The 23,809-nt window shown below is 36.9% G+C and overlaps 1 protein-coding gene across 1 annotated transcript in view; it reads right to left on the bottom strand.

Moving 5' to 3' along the window:
* usp13 (ubiquitin specific peptidase 13) overlaps nucleotides 1-23,809 on the bottom strand; it is an 85,809-nt gene that overhangs the window by 8,729 nt on the left and 53,271 nt on the right. The window contains exons 11-18 of the mRNA XM_072914603.1: nucleotides 16,429-16,554; nucleotides 15,952-16,105; nucleotides 15,696-15,870; nucleotides 14,459-14,547; nucleotides 13,551-13,673; nucleotides 11,013-11,036; nucleotides 10,678-10,821; nucleotides 3,633-3,793 (exon numbers count right to left, since the gene is read on the bottom strand). Coding sequence (XP_072770704.1) covers nucleotides 3,633-3,793; nucleotides 10,678-10,821; nucleotides 11,013-11,036; nucleotides 13,551-13,673; nucleotides 14,459-14,547; nucleotides 15,696-15,870; nucleotides 15,952-16,105; nucleotides 16,429-16,554 — 996 coding nt within the window. The remainder of the gene's footprint in view (nucleotides 1-3,632; nucleotides 3,794-10,677; nucleotides 10,822-11,012; nucleotides 11,037-13,550; nucleotides 13,674-14,458; nucleotides 14,548-15,695; nucleotides 15,871-15,951; nucleotides 16,106-16,428; nucleotides 16,555-23,809) is intronic.

The following is a 23,809-nucleotide window of genomic DNA, read 5'->3' as shown; positions in this document are numbered from 1 at the left end:
TTTTTCCACAAATATTAAAAAATAAGGGTCGTCTTATATTCGTGTCAAGACAGTAATATGGATATGATGAAATTACAATGCAAAAACACATGTTCTGGAATAACAGTTTCATTTTTCCCCAAATATTTAAAAAGGGTCGTCTTATATTCGTGTCAAGACGGTAACATTGATAAGTCTTCTAGAATTTCAATGCAAAAATGCATCTTCAGGAATAACACTGTTAGCTATTTCCACAAATATTAAAAAAGAAGGGTCATCTTATATTCGTGTCAAAACGGTAATATTGATAGGTCTTCCAGAATTTCAACGCAACAACGCATGTCCAGGAATAACACTATTAAATGTTTCCACAAATATTAAAAAAGAAGGGTTGTCTTATATTCGTGTGAAGACGATAATATTGATAAGTCTTCTCGAATTTCAATGCAATAGCGCATGTCCAGGAATAACACTGTTAACTTTTTCCACAAATATTAAAAAAGAAGGGTCATCTTATATTCGTGTCAAGACGGTAATATTCATATGATGAAATTTCAATGCAAAAACACATGTCCAGGAATGAAACTGTTAAATTTTTCCACAAATACTAAAAAAGAAGGGTCATTTTATATTCGCGTGGAGACGGTAATATTGATAAGTTTTCTGGAATCTCAATGCAAAAACGCATGTCCAGGAATAACATTGTTTAATTTTTCCATAAATATTAAAAAACAAGGGTCGTCTTATATTCGTGTCAAGACGGTAATATTCATATGATGACATTTTAATGCAAATGTGCATGTCCAGGAATGACACTGTTAAATTTTTCCACAAATATTAAAAAAGAAGGGTCGTCTTATATTCGTGTCAAGACGGTAATATTGATATGATGAAATTTCAATGCAAAAGCGCATGTCCAGGAATAACACTGTTTAATTTTTCCACAAATCTTAAAAAAGAAGGGTCGTCTTATATTCGTGTCAAGAGGGTAATATTGATATGATGAATATTTCAATGCAAAAACGCATGTCCAGGAATAACACTGTTAAATTTTTCCACAAATTTAAAAAAAGAAGGCTTGTCTTATATTTGCGTGGAGACGGTAATATTGATAAGTCTTTCTAGAATTTCAATGCAAAAACGCATGTCCAGGAATAACACTGTTTAATTTTTCCACAAATATTAAAAAACAAGGGTCGTCTTATATTCGTGTCAAGACGGGAATATTGATATGATGAAATTTCAATGCAAAAGCGCATGTCCAGGAATAACACTGTTTAATTTTTCCACAAATATTAAAAAAGAAGGGTTGTCTTATATTCGTGTCAAGAGGGTAATATTGATATGATGAATATTTCAATGCAAAAACGCATGTCCAGGAAAAACACTGTTAAATTTTTCCACAAATTTAAAAAAAGAAGGGTTGTCTTATATTCGCGTGGAGACGGTAATATTGATAAGTCTTTCTAGAATTTCAATGCAAAAACGCATGTCCAGGAATAACACTGTTAAATTTTTCCACAAATATTAAAGAAGGGTCATCTTATATTCTTGTCGATACTGTGACAAAGATAAGTCATCTGAAATTTCAATGCAAAAACGCATGTCCAGGAATAACACTATTAAATGTTTCCACAAATATTAAAAAAGAAGGGTTGTCTTATATTCGTGTGAAGATGGTAATATTGATAAGTCTTCTAGAATTTCAATGCAATAGCACATGTCCAGGAATAACACTGTTAACTTTTTCCACAATTATTAAAAAAGAAGGGTCATCTTATATTCGTGTCAAGACGGTAATATTGATATGATGAAATTTCAATGCAAAAACGCATGTCCAGGAATAACACTGTTAAATTTTTCCACAAATATTAAAAAAGAAGGGTTGTTTTATATTTGCGTGGAGACTGTAATATTGATAAGTCTTCTAGAATTTCAATGCAAAAACGCATGTCCAGGAATAACACTGTTTAATTTTTCCACAAATATTAAAAAACAAGGGTTGTCTTATATTCGTGTCAAGACGGTAATATTCATATGATGAAATTTTAATGCAAATGCGCATGTCCAAAAATGACACTGTTTAATTGTTCCCCAAATATTAAAAAAGAAGGGTCGTCTTATATTCGTGTCAAGACGGGAATATTGATATGATGAAATTTCAATGCAAAAACGCATGTCCAGGAATAACACTGTTTAATTTTTCCAACAATATTAAAAAAGAAGGGTTGTCTTATATTCGTGTCAAGAGGGTAATATTGATAAGATGACTATTTCAATGCAAAAACGCATGTCCAGGAATAACACTGTTAAATTTTTCCACAAATTAAAAAAAAGAAGAGTTGTCTTATATTCGCGTGGAGACGGTAATATTGATAAGTCTTCTAGAATTTCAATGCAAAAACGCATGTCCAGGAATAACACTGTTTAATTTTTCCACAAATATTAATAAACAAGGGTCGTCTTATATTCGTGTCAAGACGGTAATATTCATATGATGAAATTTTAATGCAAATGCGCATGTCCAAAAATGACACTATTAAATTTTTCCACAAATATTAAAAAAGAAGGGTCGTCTAAGATTCGTGTCAAGACGGGAATATTGATATGATGAAATTTCAATGCAAAAACGCATGTCCAGGAATAACACTGTTTAATTTTTCCAACAATATTAAAAAAGAAGGGTTGTCTTATATTCGTGTCAAGAGGGTAATATTGATAAGATGACTATTTCAATGCAAAAACGCATGTCCAGGAATAACACTGTTTAATTTTTCCACAAATATTAAAAAACAAGGGTTGTCTTATATTCGTGTCAAGACGGTAATATTCATATGATGAAATTTTAATGCAAATGCGCATGTCCAAAAATGACACTATTAAATTTTTCCACAAATATTAAAAAAGAAGGGTTGTCTTATATTCGTGTCAAGAGGGTAATATTGATAAGATGAATATTTCAATGCAAGAACGCATGTCCAGGAATAACACTGTTAAATTTTTCCACAAATTTAAAAAAAGAAGGCTTGTCTTATATTTGCGTGGAGACGGTAATATTGATAAGTCTTTCTAGAATTTCAATGCAAAAACGCATGTCCAGGAATAACACTGTTTAATTTTGCCACAAATATTAAAAAACAAGGGTCGTCTTATATTCGTGTCAAGACGGTAATATTCATATGATGAAATTTTAATGCAAATGCGCATGTCCAAAAATGACACTATTACATTTTTCCACAAATATTAAAAAAGAAGGGTTGTCTTATATTCGTGTCAAGAGGGTAATATTGATATGATGAATATTTCAATGCAAAAACGCATGTCCAGGAAAAACACTGTTTAAATTTTTCCACAAATTTAAAAAAAGAAGGGTTGTCTTATATTCGCGTGGAGACGGTAATATTGATAAGTCTTTCTAGAATTTCAATGCAAAAACGCATGTCCAGGAATAACACTGTTAAATTTTTCCACAAATATTAAAGAAGGGTCATCTTATATTCTTGTCGATACTGTAACAAAGATAAGTCATCTGAAATTTCAATGCAAAAACGCATATCCAGGAATAACACTGTTTCATTTTTCCACAAATATTTAAAAAAAGGACCGTCTTATATTCGTGTCAAGACGGGAGTGCACTTATGTGTCCGACTGACCGTGGCTCGCAGTGCCTGGATGCCATGAGTGCGAGGGAAGCCCATGGAAGTGAGGATGGCGATGCTCTCCTCGGGGGGCGAGTTGTCCAGCCGGGTGGTGCCCAGGAGGCTGTCGGGGGCGGGTTCCAGCATGGAGGGGAGAAGGAGAGGCTCTGCAAAGTCTGGAGACAAGGACAAGGCCATTAAAAAAAACAATGTACGTTGATGAACGCCTACAAAAAGGCAAATAATTGATTTTTAGTCTGGGACTAAAGACAAAAGTGGTCAACAGGCGTCGTTCATCTCCCGAAAATAAAATAAAAGTCTTTATTGCCGTGTTATTGATTGGCCATGAAGGAGCAGGCGTGCGTTAAGAGGCGTAAATAAACACGCCCACTTAAATGCTCCTCATTAAACTGCTTGTTTCCACTCCACGTGTAATAGGGCCGAACACAAAGTCACTCACGTCTGCACACGCTCACTTCTGTGCAGTCTCCATTCTTTTTACACAAATACAAGACGTTATTTTTGAGCGTAAAGATGTTAAATCACACGTACAAACCAATTGGTGGTGCCAAATAGTTACCCCCGCCCAAGCAATTCTGAGCTTTTCTTCCTGTCTTTCACAACCAAACAAACGCATGTAGTATGTTGTCGTCGTTTGATTTCGTAAATCGTGAAATTGACAAAGTTGTAGCGAGCCACATTGAGTTATATTTCAAAGTAAAGGTCTCGATGAGGCCTGTGCAGTTATGCTTTTATTCCGTCTATATTTATTCATATGAGGACGCAATGTGCGAAAAACATGTTTTTGCACGATTATTTTTTTAATTCCACCTCCAAATTAATATGATGATGCTATAAGTAAAAAAAACTTGAAAAAATGTTGTTGCTGGATATGAGGGCAGAATTCCACCGCTTTATAAAGTAAATCACTTGTAATTCACACTGTAGGTCCTTCCATTTTATAATTTAAGGAAAAATGTTAAGATGAGAGCAAATCCAAAAACATAACGACGGAAATTTGTGAAAATAGCGAAATTGTCAAATTTGTAGCGAGACACATTGAGTCATATCTCAAAGCAAAGGTCTCGATGAGGCCTTTACAGTGATGTCATTATTATGTCACTAAACTTTCATATGATGACGCAATGTGAGAAAAACATGTTTTTGCGCAATTAAAAAAAAAATCCACCTCTTTTTTTAACCAAGTACTTGGGAATCGATACCGGTACTCAACAGTACTTAATGTTAGTACTTTTGTGTGTTAATAAATATTACTTGTTTTTGATGATAAAATCTCATACTTTATTGCAACATTTAAGAAAGATCGGATTATGATAATTGCTGTCCAGTTGTTATATCTTGTTTTATTATCATGACATTAAGTTACAATTACAGTTGCGTCCTAAAAGGTGTTAATACTCTAAATATTGTACTTATTACGCACCAGCTGTTAGATCGTAACGTGCATCTTAGTTGTAGTTTTCATTAACACATTTGGAGGTGTTGATATCGCCATGTAAAATCGCTAATGCTAATCAGTAGCATGTCAATAGTAAAGCCAATTTGCATTAGCATCTAGCTAGCGCATTTTTGGAAAAAGTGGAGCCCTACTTTACTTCCGTTGGGAGTTTTTATGTAGTCAATTTCTTGCCCAAATCAGGTACCAAAACATGGCACAGTTGGATTTTACAAGAATCGGTGCCCAGTTGGACCGATGGGGATTCGGTCAGTGCCAAAAAAGGACCGGATTCCTATTTTTAAGTCTTGTTCTCAGTGGGGGTTTCAACTCCGAACCACGTGGCCAATTCTCCAGGGGGCTAGGCAAAATGCGCCGAAGGGTGAACTTGAGCTAGGTGTTCTCCTTCAAAGTCAAAGGCAGCAGGATGTTCTGCTTTTTTCTTCCCCTCTGCAGGCCTTTTTAACGAGCGCCGCGGGAAATAAAAGTGACACAAGTTGAGGCCTCGGTGGAACATCTCTGCTCCCGAGCGCTGACAAACTTTATTGTCTCGTCACGGACGTGCACACGCCGATAAACGACTACATAAGCGTCCTGATCCGGCGGAGATGTGACTCGTCTCTCACTTTGAATTATCTGGGAGTTAAAAGAAGGCCACACACAGCAATAAACATGCCTCGTCGCTGCGTGTTAGCGTCTGCATCGAGGAGGAGGAAGAGGAGGAAGAGGGAGGTGGTGATTTGCGGAGTCAGCGTCTTTCCAGAAAAACAGCAACACTGACATTTATACATTAACACCAAAATTGAAAAACATGTAATTTAATTTATTTTAAATGTATTTTAATTTAATGTATTTAATTTAATTTAATTTAATTTATTTTTATTTATTTTATTTATTTTATTTATTTTATTTATTTTATTTATTTTATTTATTTATTTATTTTTATTTTATTTTTATTTTATTATATTTTATTTTATTTTATTTTATTTTATTTAACTTTTTATTTTATTTTATTTTATTTTATTTTTTATTTTATTTTATTTTATTTTTATTTTATTTGGTTGGTGTTGGAATTTTTCAAATCGGTCGAGAAATGTTGAAGTAGTAACATGTTGACTTGAGAAATGGTATTACAGAATTCCTGGGATTTCGGGAAAACCGGGAATTTTTCCAGTTCAAAAAAATAATTATTTTTTTGTCCTGATTAAGAGGAATGTTTTGACGGTGGAACGGTTGAAATGCGTTGAAAAATGTGGAAGGAGTAGTAGCCAGAAATAGGGCTTTAGAAAGCCAGGAATTCTGGAAAATCCGGGAATTTTTTGGAACTTGGAAAAAAAGTAGTTTAAATTTCCAGAATGGTAGAATGTGTTGAAGGTGGAATGGTTTGAATCGGTTGAAAAATGTGGAAGTGTCAAAAATGGCCAATTCATTTTGAACGGGAAAAATGTGCCGGAAAACCTGGAATTCTGGGAAATCATTTGACATAAACAAACACATATAATAGACATTTGACATAAACAAAAAAGAATAAACATTTGACATAAACAAACACATAATAAAGTTTTGACATAAACAAACACATAATAAACTTTTGACATAAACAAACACATATAATAGACATTTGACATAAACAAAAAATAATAAACATTTGACATAAACAAACACATAATAAACTTTTGACATAAACAAACACATATAATAAACATTGGACATAATCACATACTAAACATTGGACATAAACAAACACATATAATAAACATTTGACATAAACAAACACATACAAAATATTTGACATAAACAAACATAAAAAGTTTGACATAAACAAACACATAATAAACATTGGACATAAACAAAGATAATAAACATTGGACATAAACAAACACATAATAAACTTTGGACATAAACAAACACATAATAAACATTTGACATAAACAAACATAAAAAGTTTGACATAAACAAACACATAATAAACATTGGACATAAACAAACATAATAAACATTGGACATAAACAAACACATAATAAACTTTGGACATAAACAAAACACATATAATAAACATTTGACATAAACAAACACTTATAATAAACCTTTGACATAAACAAACACATATAATAAACATTTGACATAAACAATTACGTATAATAAACAATTGACATAAACAAACACATAATAAACATTAGACATAAACAAATACATAATAAACATTTGACATAACAAACAAATATAATAAACATTTGACATTAACAAACACATATAAGAAATATTTGACAAACAAACACATAATACAAATTTGACATAAGCAAATACATAATAAACATTTGACATAAACAATTACGTATAATAAACAATTGACATAAACAAACACATATAATAAACATTTGACATTAACAAACACATAATATTTGACATTAACAAACACATATAAGAAATATTTGACATAAACAAACACATATAATACAAATTTGACATAAACAAACATAATAAACACTAAACATAAACAAACACATATATAAACATTGGACATAAACAAACACATAATAAACATTGGACATAAACAAACACATAATAAACATTTGACATAAACAAACACATAAAAAGTTTGACATAAACAAACACATAATAAACATTGGACATAAACAAACATAATAAACATTGGACATAAACAAACACATAATAAACATTGGACATAAACAAACACATAAACATTGGACATAAACAAACACATAATAAACATTGGACATAAACAAACACATAATAAACATTGGACATAAACAAACACATAATAAACATTGGACATAAACAAACACAAATAATAAACATTGAACATAAACAAACACATAATAAACATTGGACATAAACAAACACATATAACAAACATTGGACATAAACAAACATAATAAACATTGTACATAAACAAACACATAATAAACATTGGACACAAACAAACATAATAAACATTGGGCATACACAAACACATAATAAACATTGGACATAAACAAACACATAAAATAAACATTGGACATAAACAAACACATATAATAAACACTGGACATAAACAAACACATATAATAAACATTGGACATAAACAAACACATAATAAACATTGGACATAAACAAACACATAATAAACATTGGACATAAACAAACACAAATAATAAACATTGAACATAAACAAACACATAATAAACATTGGACATAAACAAACACATATAATAAACATTGGACATAAACAAACACATATAACAAACATTGGACATAAACAAACATAATAAACATTGGACATAAACAAACACATAATAAACATTGGACACAAACAAACATAATAAACATTGGGCATACACAAACACATAATAAACATTGGACATAAACATCCATCCATCCATCCATCCATCTTCTTCCGCTTATCCGAGGTCGGGTCGCGGGGGCAGCAGCCTAAGCAGGGAAGCCCAGACTTCCCTCTCCCCAGCCACTTCGTCCAGCTCCTCCCGGTGGATCCCGAGGCGTTCCCAGGCCAGCCGGGAGACATAGTCTACCCAACGTGTCCTGGGTCTTCCCCGTGGCCTCCTACCGGTCGGACGTGCCCGAAACACCTCCCGAGGGAGGCGTTCGGGTGGCATCCTGACCAGATGCCCGAACCACCTCATCTGGCTCCTCTCGATATGGAGGAGCAGCGGCTTTACTTTGAGCTCCCCCCGGATGGCAGAGCTTCTCACCCTATCTCTAAGGGAGAGCCCCGCCACCCGGCGGAGGAAACTCATTTCGGCCGCTTGTACCCGTGATCTTGTCCTTTCGGTCATGACCCAAAGCTCATGACCATAGGTGAGGATGGGAACGTAGATCGACCGGTAAATCGAGAGCTTTGCCTTCTGGCTCAGCTCCTTCTTCACCACAACGGATCGATACAGCGTCCGCATTACTGAAGATGCCGCACCGATCCGCCTGTCGATCTCACGATCCACTCTTCCCTCACTCGTGAACAAGACTCCGAGGTACTTGAACTCCTCCACTTGGGGCAAGATCTCCTCCCCAACCCGGAGATGGCACTCCACCCTTTTCCGGGCGAGAACCATGGACTCGGATTTGGAGGTGCTGATTCTCATCCCAGTCGCTTCACACTCGGCTGCGAACCGATCCAGTGAGAGCTGAAGATCTTGGCCAGATGAAGCCATCAGGACCACATCATCTGCAAAAAGCAGAGACCTAATCCTGCAGCCACCAAACCAGATACCCTCAACGCCCTGACTGCGCCTAGAAATTCTGTCCATAAAGGTTATGAACAGAATCGGTGACAAAGGGCAGCCCTGGCGGAGTCCAACCCTCACTGGAAACGTGTCCGACTTACTGCCGGCAATGCGGACCAAGCTCTGACACCGATTATACAGGGAGCGAACCGCCACAATAAGACAGTCCGTTACCCCATACTCTCTGAGCACTCCCCACAGGACTTCCCGGGGTACACGGTCGAATGCCTTCTCCAACATGGACATAAACAAACACATAAAATAAACATTGGACATAAACAAACACATAATAAATATTAGACATAAACAAACACATAATAAACATTGGACATAAACTAACACATAATAAACATTGGACATAAACAAACACATAAATTAAATATTGGACATAAACAAACACATATAATAAACATTGGACATAAACAAACATAATAAACATTGGACATAAACAAACACATAATAAACATTGGACATAAACAAACACATAATAAACATTGGACATAAACAAACACATAATAAACATTGGACATAAACAAACACTTGTAATAAACATTTGACATAAACAAACACATAATAAACATTGGACATAAACAAACACATATAATAAACATTGGACATAAACAAACACATAATAAACATTGGACATAAACAAACACATAACAAACATTGGACATAAACAAACACATAATAAACATTGGACATAAACAAACACATAATAAACATTGGACATAAACAAACATAATAAACATTGGATATAAACAAACACATGTAATAAACATTGGACATAAACAAACACATATAATAAACATTTGACAAACTTTCCAGGAAGAAGTACAAACAGGGATTTGGACAACTAGGGAATTCTGGGAATTAGCCGACGTAACTTTCCTAACAGAGAGCGGGATCACTATTTGGCAAGCTGAAGGGGTCCATAAATCGAGGTTCTACTGAACTAACTTTCCTTACAGAGAGCGGGATCACTATTTGGCAAGCTGAAGGGGTCCATAAATCGAGGTTCTACTGAACTAACTTTCCTTACAGAGAGCGGGATCACTATTTGAAAAATGGCCAATTCATTTTGAATGGGAAAAATGTGCCGGAAAACCTGGAATACTGGGAAATCTGTGAATTTTTGGAATTTGTCAAGGAAAAGCCCGCGATTCCCGAATAGGCTGAACAGTTTGAAGTTAGAACGGTTTGAATCGGGTGAAAAATGTGGAAGGTGGAGCGCGCCAAAAGCAGGAGAAGAAGAAGTAGTTTAATAAATAGATTAATTTTGGTGTAGAAAACCATGCTATGGAGCGTTCACACAATAAATAGATGATTTGATGTGCAGCGGAGGAGTGCACTGTCAGTTCCTTACCGGGCTCCTCCATGTGGGCTATGATCCAGTTGAAGGCCATCTCCGGGCCCATGTTGCCCGTGTAGTAGACGGCCTTCCTGCAGGCCTCCAGCGGGAAGCCCATCTCCGCCAGCTGCATGACCGCCACCTCGTCGATCTCTGGAGCTGAGGGAGCCAGAGGAGAAGGAGCGTCACTCCTTCTGACAACGACTTAGCAACCGGAGCTACTGGCTCTCCTTGGGCCTCATTAAGTGGCGAGACCGGAAGACGTTACTTCGACGCAGGACTGTGACGGCGTGCAAAGAGGAGAGCGTGCGTTCACTCCAAGGTGCTGCTAATGAGAAGGAGGTACTCACAGTCCAAGGAGCTCATGGAGGTATCTGCAGAACAAAGGAGATGAATCACACATTGCTTTCACGAAGTGTCCAAACTATGACGTCAAGGAACCAGGCCGCAGGGAGGTTTCAACGCGTTCTAAAAGTCAATTTTCTTGCTGCTGTTTGTGGCCACCTTGTGGACAAGATGAGTAATTCACATCAATGACCAAGTCTTTACTTGTGAAGAAAAGAGCACTAAGATGCTCAACGAGGCGCCGCAGCCTGGGAGAGACAATCGGGTCAAGAAGATTCATTGCCGCTGAGGCCAGCAGAACCAGAACTGGGCCGCGGTTATTGAAGTGAAAATGACTTACAGTGCAATAAATAACTCTCCTGACCTCCTTTTATTTACGTGGTGAGGCAGGAAGAGAAGCCACAAGTCCGTCTTTTATATTAATACCAACAAGTTAAAAATGATGAGTCGTCACAATTATTGCATCCATGGTAGAGATGCGCGGTTTGCGGACACAACCGCGGAGTCCGCGGATTATCCGCGGGTCGGGCAGTTGAAATAAAAAAAATTTAGATTTTATCCGCGGGTCGGGTCGGGCGGTTGAAATTAAAAAAAATTAGATTTTAAATAGATTCAGGCGGGTGGCAGTTAAACCAATTCGGAAATATTTATACATAGTTAAATGTTGTTACCCACATACAAAAAACGAGCAGGCACCTGCAGCATATGCCACAACAGAAGAAGAAAAAAAAAGAGATGGCAACGCCGGCAGCAAACATGGTACGCGACAAACTAAAAAAGGGAATACTAAAGACCAGGGCAAAAAAAAGGCCAGAAAAGTTCAGCGTGGACTCGTTTTTATGAGGTTGTAAATCAGGATGATAGTAATGCTGGCTACGTGATTTGCAAGAGCTGCGACGCTGTTTATGTCTACGACAGTCACAAAACCGGGACATCTAACATGGTGCATCACATTTGTGCAAAACCCCGAACCTCCACAAACACCCTGAGCATGAGCAGTTTCGTCCGCCGTGATCCCAGAAGAGTGCCACAGGATGTTAAAACAAGGCTTACAGATGCATGTGTGAACGCAGCTGCCTGCAGCAGTTTGAGTGGCGCGAGCGCGCTTGGAGGTGCGCTCAGCGCGGCTCCCAGATGATTGCGCACTGGTGTGCGTCTGGGCCGTGACAGCGTGGCACGCATTGAATGTCTCTGCTGAATTGGATCAGTCTCCTTTCTTTAACAGGCAAAAGCTTTATAACCTCATTAATGCCTTGCATCATCTATATTAGATATATAACAACGGGCGGGTGGCGGATGGCGGGCGGGTGCGGTTTTGATTAAATGTTAGTTCGGGTGGATGGTGGATGGTTGACGACTTTTGTGATGCGGTTGTGGATGAAATAATTGCCTATCCGCGCATCTCTAATCCATGGTGTAGAAGGGAAGATTCATTTGAGTGCAGGAGGTAAACATTGAAAAAAATATAGTCCTGTATGACATTCTGACAGTAAAATTACATTTGTGTCAAAATATTGGGATTTAAAGGAGCCATATGTAATAATGTCAAGTGGAGTGGTGGGCCAGATGAAATAATTTGGTGGTCAGCATAAAATGATGTGGCAGGCCAAATATAATAAATTGGCGGTTAGGATAAGTGATGTGGCGGGCCAGATAAAATGATGTGGCGGTCAGCATAAAATATTGTGGCGGTCAACATTAAAACAATGTGGCGGGCCAGATAAAATGATGTGACGGTCAGCATAAAGTAATGTGGCGGGCCAGATAAAATTACATGGCAAAACAAATACAACAGAGAGCCACATAAAATAATGTCACAGACACAATAAATGATATGGTGGGCCATTTAAAATGGTGTGTCAGGCCATCATTAAATGAAATGACAGGCCATATCTGGCCTTTGGGCCTTGATTTTGTCACCAGTTATTACTGGTGTCAAAATCAAGGCCCTGTAATTAATCCAAATTCAAAATGGCCTGGTGTTCCACTTAAAATAACAGGGCGGAACACATCAAATGGAGTGACGGGCTGCATAAAATATTGTGGCGGGCCACATAAAATCATGTGGCGGTCAGCATAAAATAATGTGGCGGGCTAGATAAAATAAAATGGCAAAACAAGTACAATGGCAAGCCACATTTAATAATGTCACAGACGAAAAAATTACATGACGGGCCAAAATAAATACATGGTGGGCTACGTAAAAAGGTACGATGGGCCACTATAAATGATATGGTGGGTAATTTAAAATGGCGTGTCGAGCAGTTTAATTACTTCACATCAAATATTCCAAATTGAAAAAAATTGGGGGGTTAATATTATAATTTATATATTTTTCCATAAAAAAAATAAGTTTTCTTTAACATTCCAAAACATTCAAATTAAAAAAAAAAGTAAACTTTACATTGACGGAGGGATTGATGATTCAGAGATTTAAACCTTAAGAATACATTTTTTTTTATAAAAATCAAATATATATATATATATATAGTATTGGGTTTAAATATTGTATTGTGTGTGCGCGTGTGTGTGCGTGTGTGTACCTGTTGTGTCCTCGGGCAGCACAATGGGCGGCATAAGATCTGGAAGTTCCTCTTCACCTGCCTGAAGTCCTGTGGCCCGCAGCCGACTCAGATCAAGGAAGTCCGGAACATCTATGGCCAAATCTACACCCAATAATCACACATTGGACATAAACAAACACATATAATAAACATTTGACATAAACAAACACATAATAAACATTTGGCATAAACAAACACATATAATAAACATTTGGCATAAACAAATATAATAAACATTTGACATAAACAAACACATAATAAACAATGGACTTAAATAAACACATATAATAAACATTTGACATAAACAAACACATAATAAACATTTGACATAAACAAACACATACAATAAACATTTGACATAAACAAACACATAATAAACAATGGACTTAAATAAACACATATAATAAACATTTGACATAAACAAACACATAATAAACATTGGACATAAACAAACACATATAATAAACATTAGACATAAACAAACATATAATAAACATTTGACATAAACAAACATAACAAACATGTTTGGTGTTTCTGGTCACATGACAACAGAATCTTCCTAAAGTGTGTCTGATGGATCAAAGCTCTCTGCTGCCTTCTAGTGGCTATTTGACACAAGTCCGTCCTATTATTTCTAACATTCTATGTCTACATTTGATCTGCAGTCCTAACTGGATATTTAAATAATAAAAAAACACAACTAATTGCAATATTTGAAGTATTTCATGTGTACAGGTGGGGACAAAGGTGGGGACTTGAGCAATGATACACCTGTGTGTCCTCCCAGTGCTGGGGTCCCAATGAAGACGGTGGACAACATGGCGGCACCACGCAGGAGCCAGGAGGGTCACACATAGGAGCAAGGAGAAGAAGCGGGAGATAATTACCCAGTTTCTTCGGCACCCAGTCCACTCCAAATGTGAACTTTTTGATTTGGACGATCAGATATTCTGGAAAGGAGGCGAAACGTGACGTCCTGAGGACAAAAAGAGATCAATTAAGTCCAGATCATTTGTTGATATTTAACACAAATATACAATGACAAAACATAGCTATTTCTAAATATTTCTCAATAATCATAAATATTTATAAGTATTTCTAAAAAATTCTGAATATTCACACATATTTATAAATATTTATAAATATTTCTGAATATTTATTTTAAAAACTATTACATTCTGAATATCTCTAAATATATTTATAAATATGTCTAAATATGTATACATATTTATAAATATTTTTAAATATTAATAAATATGTATAAATCTATATTTTATATTTCTAAATATTTATTGATATTTATAAATGTATTTCTAAATATTACTAAATATGTATACTTCTAAATATTATTAAATATTCATAAATATTTCCGAATATTTATATATATTTCTAAATATATTTCTAAATATCAACAATTATTTATAAATATGTCTGAATATTTATAGATATTTATGAATAATTTTAAATATTTTATAATATAATAGAAAAAAATAATGTATATGCATATTTCCATATATTTATAAATATTATTAAATATTTCTAAAATATTTAGAAATATTACTAAATATTTCTAAAATATTTAGAAACATTACTAAATATTTCAAAACATTTCTGTAATATATATATATATATATATATATATATATATATATATGTATGTATATATATATATATATACACATGTATATACATACATATATATATACATACATACATATATATATATATATATATATACATACATACACACACACATATATACATATATATATATATATATATATATACATACATACACACATATATACATATATATATATATATATATATATATATATATATATATATATATATATATGAAAGGTAAAATTAGTCAAATAAAAGGTCAAATGAATTAAAATTTGTTAAATAAAAGGTAAAGTAAGGTAAATAAAAGGTTAAATTAATCAAATAAATAGGTAAATAAAAGGTAAAATTAGTCAAATAAAAGGTAAAAAATGAAAATAAAAGGTAAAGTGAGTGAAATAAAAGGTAAAAGAGAAACATAGAAGGTAAAATACAATCAAAGTAGGTGACTTCTGACTTGTTAAATATTTTCTGTCCTCAGTAAGATTTGGGACTTACTTGACTCCTGCTGACTTGGCCTGCAGAGCCGAGCTCCAGAAGTCGGGCACGTTGTGGGGCTCGGTGAGGGCCTGCAGGCACGCAGTGAAGGGGATGCGAGCTCTGACCGGCCCTGGAGGAGCTGTCATCTTCTCCTCGGCTTCTCTCCGCTTCACCTCGTAAGCCAGAAGCTCCTCTGGTTGGACGACAACAAGGACTTAAAGGAACATCATCACTGATTCTACCCATGATGCTTGGCATCTTCCCTCCACGTTACCTGCATTTGTTGCCGCCTCCATGGGTGCCGGCAGCTGGATGCAGTAGTCCACCCTCTGGCTGTATCGCACCCGCCGTGTCTGGCAGCACTGGACTCGCTCCTCCACCAGGAAGCGGAAGGCGTCGCTGGGATTCTCTGAGCTGCTACTGTTCCTCTGTAGAGTACACCTACTTTTTACACACCTGGTGAAGCTACCACAACGTGCAGGTTCCTCACAACACGTGGTGGACGCTACCACAATGTGCAAGTTCCTTACGACCCTTCACTTCCCATACAAGGACCATATTTAGGGGTGGGTACCATTCACATTTCAACCCGTACGGTACCAGTTCCCCATACACGATACCAGTACTCAACGGTAGTAATTTTAGGTACTTTTGTGTGTTCTTAAATGTTATTTGTTTGATAATAAAATTGTATTTAGTTGTTGCCCTGGGGCCACATCGGGCTAAAAAAATGTAGTCGAGTCAAACTCACCTCCACCAAGTTGATGATGTGCATGAGGAACTCGTGGGCGTCTTGTTGTCTGTCCGAGGAAAACTCTGGGTGTCCCCGGCTGGCCAAGGCCTTCAGCATGCGAGGTGAGACGCCTTTCTGTTGGTGCTGCAATAAAAAGAGTTTTCACACACGATGCTGGACTGTACTGGAATAACACTTGGAATATGTTGTTATTGCTGCACAGAAAAATGGTCATTCTGTCAGAAAATGTTGCTCAGAAGTGAATCCAGGGAACTCAAGGTCATTTTTATTGAGGGCCATTTATGGCTGCCCTCAGAAGGCCACGTGTAACAGTGAATAAAATATATGACTATGAATGCACAATGGCCTTGTTAAACCATTTGCACAGGCCACTCTTTTTGATGATTCTATTTGTACAGATAGATGGATAACTTGAGTCAAGAAGACAAGCAGAGATTTAAGTGTTTACTTTTGAATATCTCCAAAATAAAATGCATGGAAGTTCAGATAATATTCAAGAGTAGAACATATGCAATTAGCAGAGGTGTGGACTCGAGTCACATGACTTGGACTCGAGTCAGACTCGAGTCATGAATTTGATGACTTTAGACTCGACTTGACAAAATGTAAAAAGACTTGCAACTCGACTTAGACTTTAACATCAATGACTTGTGACTTCACTTGGACTTGAGCCTTTTGAATTGACATGACTTGACATGACTTGCTACTTTCCCCAAAAACCAAAGATGAAAAAGTTATTCGGGAGCGCTCCGTATTTTTCATTGTGTACTTGTCTATCAGCGTTGCGTGTGTCAGCTGGTGTGGTCTCAGTACAACAGCCAATCAAATTAGATCTACTTTGTTTTCATCACACAGCATTCATCCAATCAAATTGCAGGACAACCAACGAAGAAGACATGTCCAAACCACACGCCAGTGAACAAAAAATGATACCTAAAATAATTTCGTTTGGGTATAAAAATTACGAGGTGGTCAACACAAAACGGTTTGCAGTATGCAACACATGCGGTTCGAAAATTACTGATGGAGAGGCAACAACTTCCAACTTCGTCCGGCATTTGAAGTTGCACAAAGAACGGTAAGTTTTGAATGTAAGATAACGTTTATTGGCTAAGTAACGTGACTTTTATTTGCTGTGTAGTTAAATCAGTGAGGCTGTAAACTCACTGCTAACGTTATAACGTTATTGCAAACACGGGAATCTGTTGCAGTTCACTACCTTATTCATACTTTTTGTTCAGTGATTTTTTTTAAGCAGGGTTACGTTAGTCAATATATCACACGTAACGTTAGACGGCGGTCAGCAGCACCGCGTATTTTAGCCACCTAAAAAAAGACAAAAATAGTAAAATAAAGGTCAGTTAAAATGTATACTATATTATGAATATGTGTACCGTTTTAGCTAGCTTTCTGACATACTGTTGGTTGTTTACCTCAGTGGTCCCCAACCACCGGGCCGCGGCCCGGTACTGGTCCGTGGATCGATTGGTATCGGGCCGCACAAGAATTTTTTTTTTTTTTCTTCTTTTTTTAATTAAATCAACATAAAAAACACAAGATACACTTACAAGTAGTGCACCAACCCAAAACAACTCTCTCCCCCCTTTTGTTCTGGGCATTGAACATGAAGACTCTTCCTTCACTGTTCCGAGTGGCCATGAGAGTCTTGGCAGTGCCTGCCTCCAGTGCTCCAGCGGAGCGAGTTTTCAGCCATGGTGGCATCATACTACGCCCCCATCGTGCACAAATGACTGACAGACTCTTGGCTAATTTGGTCTTTTGCAAATGCAATGCAGCATAGGGCCCTGACATATAAAAAGTACAACTTTTTTGTTATGTTCACGTATATGTCATGTTTTTTCAATGTTAACACTTTTGTACAAATAAGTACATTTGCACTTTATTTTTCAATGTGTTTGTTCTGTAAAGGAATGAGTTAATCTTTAAAATGACTGGTTAATAGTGCTATTATAAAGTGCAATGTCAGCACAATTTTCTTTCCTGCAATTTAAAATGCACTTGTTTTAATAAATAAATACAGCGTTTGAAAAGCATACACAATCTGTGTTAATATATTAGTCTGTGGTTAAAAGGACTTGAAAGGACTCGAAACTCAAAATGCAGGACTTAGGACTTGACTTGAGACTTTCCAGTCTTGACTTTGGACTTGACTCGGGGCTTGCCTGTCTTGACTCGGGACTTGACTCGGACTTGAGGGCAAAGACTTGAGACTTACTTGTGACTTGCAAAACAATGACTTGGTCCCACCTCTGGCAATTAGTGCATGTGCAACTATTCTATGTCAAACATTAATAAACTCATGCATTTAACCAGGAAGTGTTTTGTTTTTTCAAGCCTTTCACGGACCACATTAAAATGATGTGGCAGGCCACATTAGAATTATGGGACAGGCCACTTTAAATTGAAATGGCGAACCTAGATAAAATGATGAGGTGGGCCACCATGAAATGACGTAGCGGGCCACGTTAGAAATATGGGACATTAAAATGAAATGGTGCACCACAATAAAATGATGTGTGATAAAATGAAACGGGAGGCCATAATTAACTGAAGTGGCTGGCCACTTCAAAATGAAGTGGCGGACCACAATAAAATGAAACGGCACGCCATAATTTAATGACGTGGCTAGCCACTTCAAAATGAAATAGCGGACCACATCAAAATATTGTTTTTAATATTGTTTTTAATATTGTTGTGCAGCACTTTGGAAACATATTTGTTGTTTAAATGTGCTATATAAATAAAGTGGATTGGATTGAAAATGAAATGGCAGACCATTTAAAATGACGTGACAGACCACATCAAATTAAATGGCAGGACATAAAATAATGTGGCAGACCACATAAAATTAAATGGCAGGCCATAAAATGATGTGGTGGACCACATAAAATGATGTAGCAGTCCACATTAGAATGATGAGGTGGACCACAATAAAATGATTTGGCGGACCATACAAAATTATGTGGCAGTCCACATTGGAATGATGTAACAGGCCACATTAGGATGATTTGGTGGACCACATAAAATTATGTGGCAGACCACATTAGAATTAATTGGTGGACCACATAAAGTTATGTAGCAGTCCACATTGGAATGATGTGGCAGGCCAAAATAGAATGTTTTGGTCGACCACATAAAATCATGTGGCAGTCCACATTGGAATGATTTGGCAAACCACATTAGAATGATGTGGCAGGCCACGTTAGAATGATTTGGTGGACCACATAAAATTATGTGGCAGTCCACATTGGAATGATGTGGCAGGCCACAATAGAATGTTTTGGTGGACCACATAAAATCATGTGGCAGTCCACATTGGAATGATTTGGCAAACCACATTAGAATGATGTGGCAGGCCACGTTAGGATGATTTGGTGGACCACATAAAATTATGTGGCAGACCACATTAGAATTAATTGGTGGACCACATAAAGTTATGTGGCAGTCCACATTGGAATGATGTGGCAGTCCACATTGGAATGATGTGGCAGGCCACGATAGAATGTTTTGGTGGACCACATAAAATCATGTGGCAGTCCACATTGGAATGATTTGGCAAACCACATTAGAATGATGTGGCAGGCCACATTAGAATGATTTGGTGGACCACATAAAATGATGTGGCAGTCCACATTGGAATGATGTGGCAGGCCACAATAGAATGATGTGGCAGGCCACGTTAGGATGATTTGGTGGACCACATAAAATTATGTGGCAGACCACATTAGAATGATGTGGCAGGCCACGTTAGAATGATTTGGTGGACCACATAAAATGATGTGGCAGTCCACATTGGAATGATGTGGCAGGCCACAATAGAATGATGTGGCAGGCCACGTTAGGATGATTTGGTGGACCACATAAAATTATGTGGCAGACCACATTAGAATGATGTGACAGGCCACGTTAGAATGATTTGGTGGACCACATAAAATGATGTGGCAGTCCACATTGGAATGATGTGGCAGGCCACAATAGAATAATGTGGCAGGCCACGTTAGAATGATTTGGTGGACCACATAAAATGATGTGGCAGTCTACATTAGAATTAATTGGTGGACCACATACAATTATGTGGCAGTCCACATTGGAATGATGTGGCAGGCCACGTTAGAATGATTTGGTGGACCACATAAAATGATGTGGCAGTCCACATTGGAATGATGTGGCAGGCCACAATAGAATAATGTGGCAGGCCACGTTAGAATGATTTGGTGGACCACATAAAATGATGTGGCAGACCACATTAGAATTAATTGGTGGACCACATACAATTATGTGGCAGTCCACATTGGAATGATGTGGCAGGCCACTTTAGAATGATTTGGTGGACCACATAAAATCATGTGGCAGTCCACATTGGAATGATTTGGCAGGCCACAATAGAATGATGTGGCAGGCCACATTAGAATGATTTGCTGGACTACATAAAATGATGTGGCAGGCCACATTAGAATGATTTGGTGGACCACATAAAAAATTGTGGCAGGCAACGTTGGAATGATGTGGCGGGCCACGATAAAATGACATGGTGGACCACATTAAAAATTACTTCACATCAAATATTACTCTTTGACATATTTTTGGGGGGAAATATATTGCATATTTTGTGTGTTTGCTATAAAAAAAACTAGTTTTCTTTGACAAAAAGGGCATAAAACAAACCAAAAATGTAAAAATGAATAAAAACTTAAGATCTTTTGGATCCCTGAGAATTTTAGTGTTTTTTGTTTTTTTTTAAACTGTCATTGCTTAAAACATAATAATGAATCAAAATCAATGTTATGAATTATTGACATAGTTAAGGCTCCATTACTTCACATCAAATATTACACTTTGGAATATTTGGGGGGAAATAGTACATATTTTGAGTTTTGCCATTAAAAAAAACTAAGTTTTCTATGACAAAAAGGGCATAAAACAAACCAAAAACATAAAAATGAATAAAGACTCATAATCGATGGACATATCTGTTGGAATAATTGTTTGTAAGTTATCACAAAAGAAATGTTGTATTATGAATGCTGTATTTCAAATGTTGTATTATGAATGCTGTATTTCGAGGCCTAACAAAAGGATGAAGTCTCGGGAAACGCCACTGTGAGCTCAGCACGGACAGATGGCAGGATGTGCTCAACTCCTGGGGGAACTCTCTTTGAAGTGTTAAACGAACTCTCTTTGAAGTAATTCACAACTCTCTTCCAACTATTTGGTCAACGCTATTTACGAGACGCTGCCCTCTTGAAGTCACTGTGGACAGGAGACGGGAGGGGTTGTCCATTGTCCTCCAACACCTGTCCCAGCTGGATCCAGGAAGAGCCAAGCCCGAGAAGTCCTCTTCTTGGACTTCAAAGCGACCAAAAACAATGACTGTTTTACATACCTCCCCATTCCTATTGTGACATATGTTGGTGCGTGAACATGGAAGATCTGAATTAAAAGAGGAGACGAGAACCTTCTTGGTCAGAGCGTGGTGCAGGACTGTGCAGAGAGTACAGTGACCATGTCTTTCCTCAATTGAGTCCAAATTGAATTCTGTCTCTGTTTGATTCCTTGCCTTTTGTCTTGTGTAACAGATGTCCTGTATTTGAACCTGACATCTAATTGGTCCTTCGAGCCGGATTCCAACACGTCTGACGATTCCAGCATGAGTGAGTGAAACCAGAGGACCATGGCAACCAAATCCTGATTGAGGAACTGCTTTTTCTTCATTTCGGGCTGGAATTGAAAGGCTGACGGAAATCCGAGGACAACAGGAAGGAAGGCAGAGAGCAGTGAGTACGTTTTAAATTGACGAAGAAAGAAACGACTGAGAGAAAGCGTGTGACTGAGGGTTACGACGCATAGACAAACCCTGTAAATCCTAGGCTCTAACAGGTAAAACAAACCCTGTAAATAACAGGTAAAAAGGCCAAATTAGAGGGACGTCGGAGTCCAACGTCCGTGAGTATTAAAATTTTAAATAAAAACTGAATTAAGATAAAAACTGAAGAGGCCAAAAGACTGCAGGTTAACGGAACCGCGAAAACTGGAATCCGTAATATCCATAAACAAACATACTAGGGGGTGTCAGAGCCCACAATAATTTGAAATATCCGTGAACCATTATCCTGGGGACGTCGGAGTCCAACAGACCTAAAAGGGTCTATTCAGAATAAAAAACTGAATTTTGTCCGTGAAAAAACAATAACCTGGAGGGCGACGGAGTCCGCATGTAATATACATTGAAATTTCCGTAGATCAATATACTGAAAGGTGTGAATGTGAGAGTGTGTGGGAGTAATCGCCATTAGGCTATCACTCCATATGAAAGTTGTGAGAAGTAAATAGTGGGTTATTGTGCATGCTCTAGGCAAGACACCTCCACTGGGGAACCATCTCCAGTAGAAGCGACGTGTACCACAATAATAAATTAAACCACTATCTTACAACAAAGACAAAAGTAAGTTTCGGCTCTGAGGGGGCGACGGATTACTCCAAATTCTCAAAATGGAAAGAGGGACACAAAGAAACGCAGATCTAATATGGTCTATTACAATCTATTTAAACCAAAATAGAAGACAACAACCACAACGTCAGCGGTTAGACCCTACTGCATGTTGGCGTTGAAGCAGAGAAGGGCATTTTGCAAGAAACTGTCCTGAGAGAAAAAAAAAAAGAAAAAAAAAAATATTAACAATCAAAGTAACTCAGCATGACTGTTAAAAGACAACACCAATTAGTCATGTTGTCAGCGTATGCCATTGGTGGTAAGATCGCTGCAAATGTGTTTGTTTGTTTGTTTGTTTGTTTGTTAGTGTGTGTTTAAGTGTGTATCTTTCAAGGTACAAATTGTGTAAAAACCCCGGAGGTTCAAATAAAAATAAAAATAGGTTAAAAGAAAAAGCAAATAGGAGAAAAATCTCAAAGTGCTAACGTGAGAGAAAAGTAAAAATAAATGAAGAAATGGGGAAAAATCAATAAGAATTAATGCAAAATGAAATAAACTAATGCGAAAGAGAGATAATGGGGGTATTGAAATAAGAGATGAAGAAAAGGTAGACTGAAAATATACATGTATGTTTGGATATATAAAGAGCGCTTTTATATATACAAATATATATATGTATAATTAAATAATGGAACAAATAAAAACCTAGATTAATAACTATAATAAGAGTTGAGAGGTATAGTATGATAAAATGATAAAGTGGGTTACATGTTTATTAGCTGAGGGAAGAAAAAAAAAAAAAGGAGAGAAGCTCAAGTGTTGCTGACCTTTGCCCTTAAGAGTGCACTCACCACTTACACATCACCGTGTGTGTGTGTGTGTGTGTGTGTGCGTGGCGCAGTGGGGGAGGTGTGAAAGTGAATTTAT

This window comes from Nerophis lumbriciformis, linkage group LG14, assembly GCF_033978685.3.
Source record: "Nerophis lumbriciformis linkage group LG14, RoL_Nlum_v2.1, whole genome shotgun sequence".
NCBI lineage: Eukaryota > Metazoa > Chordata > Actinopteri > Syngnathiformes > Syngnathidae > Nerophis > Nerophis lumbriciformis.
This window is presented reverse-complemented; position numbering and strand designations above follow the sequence as displayed.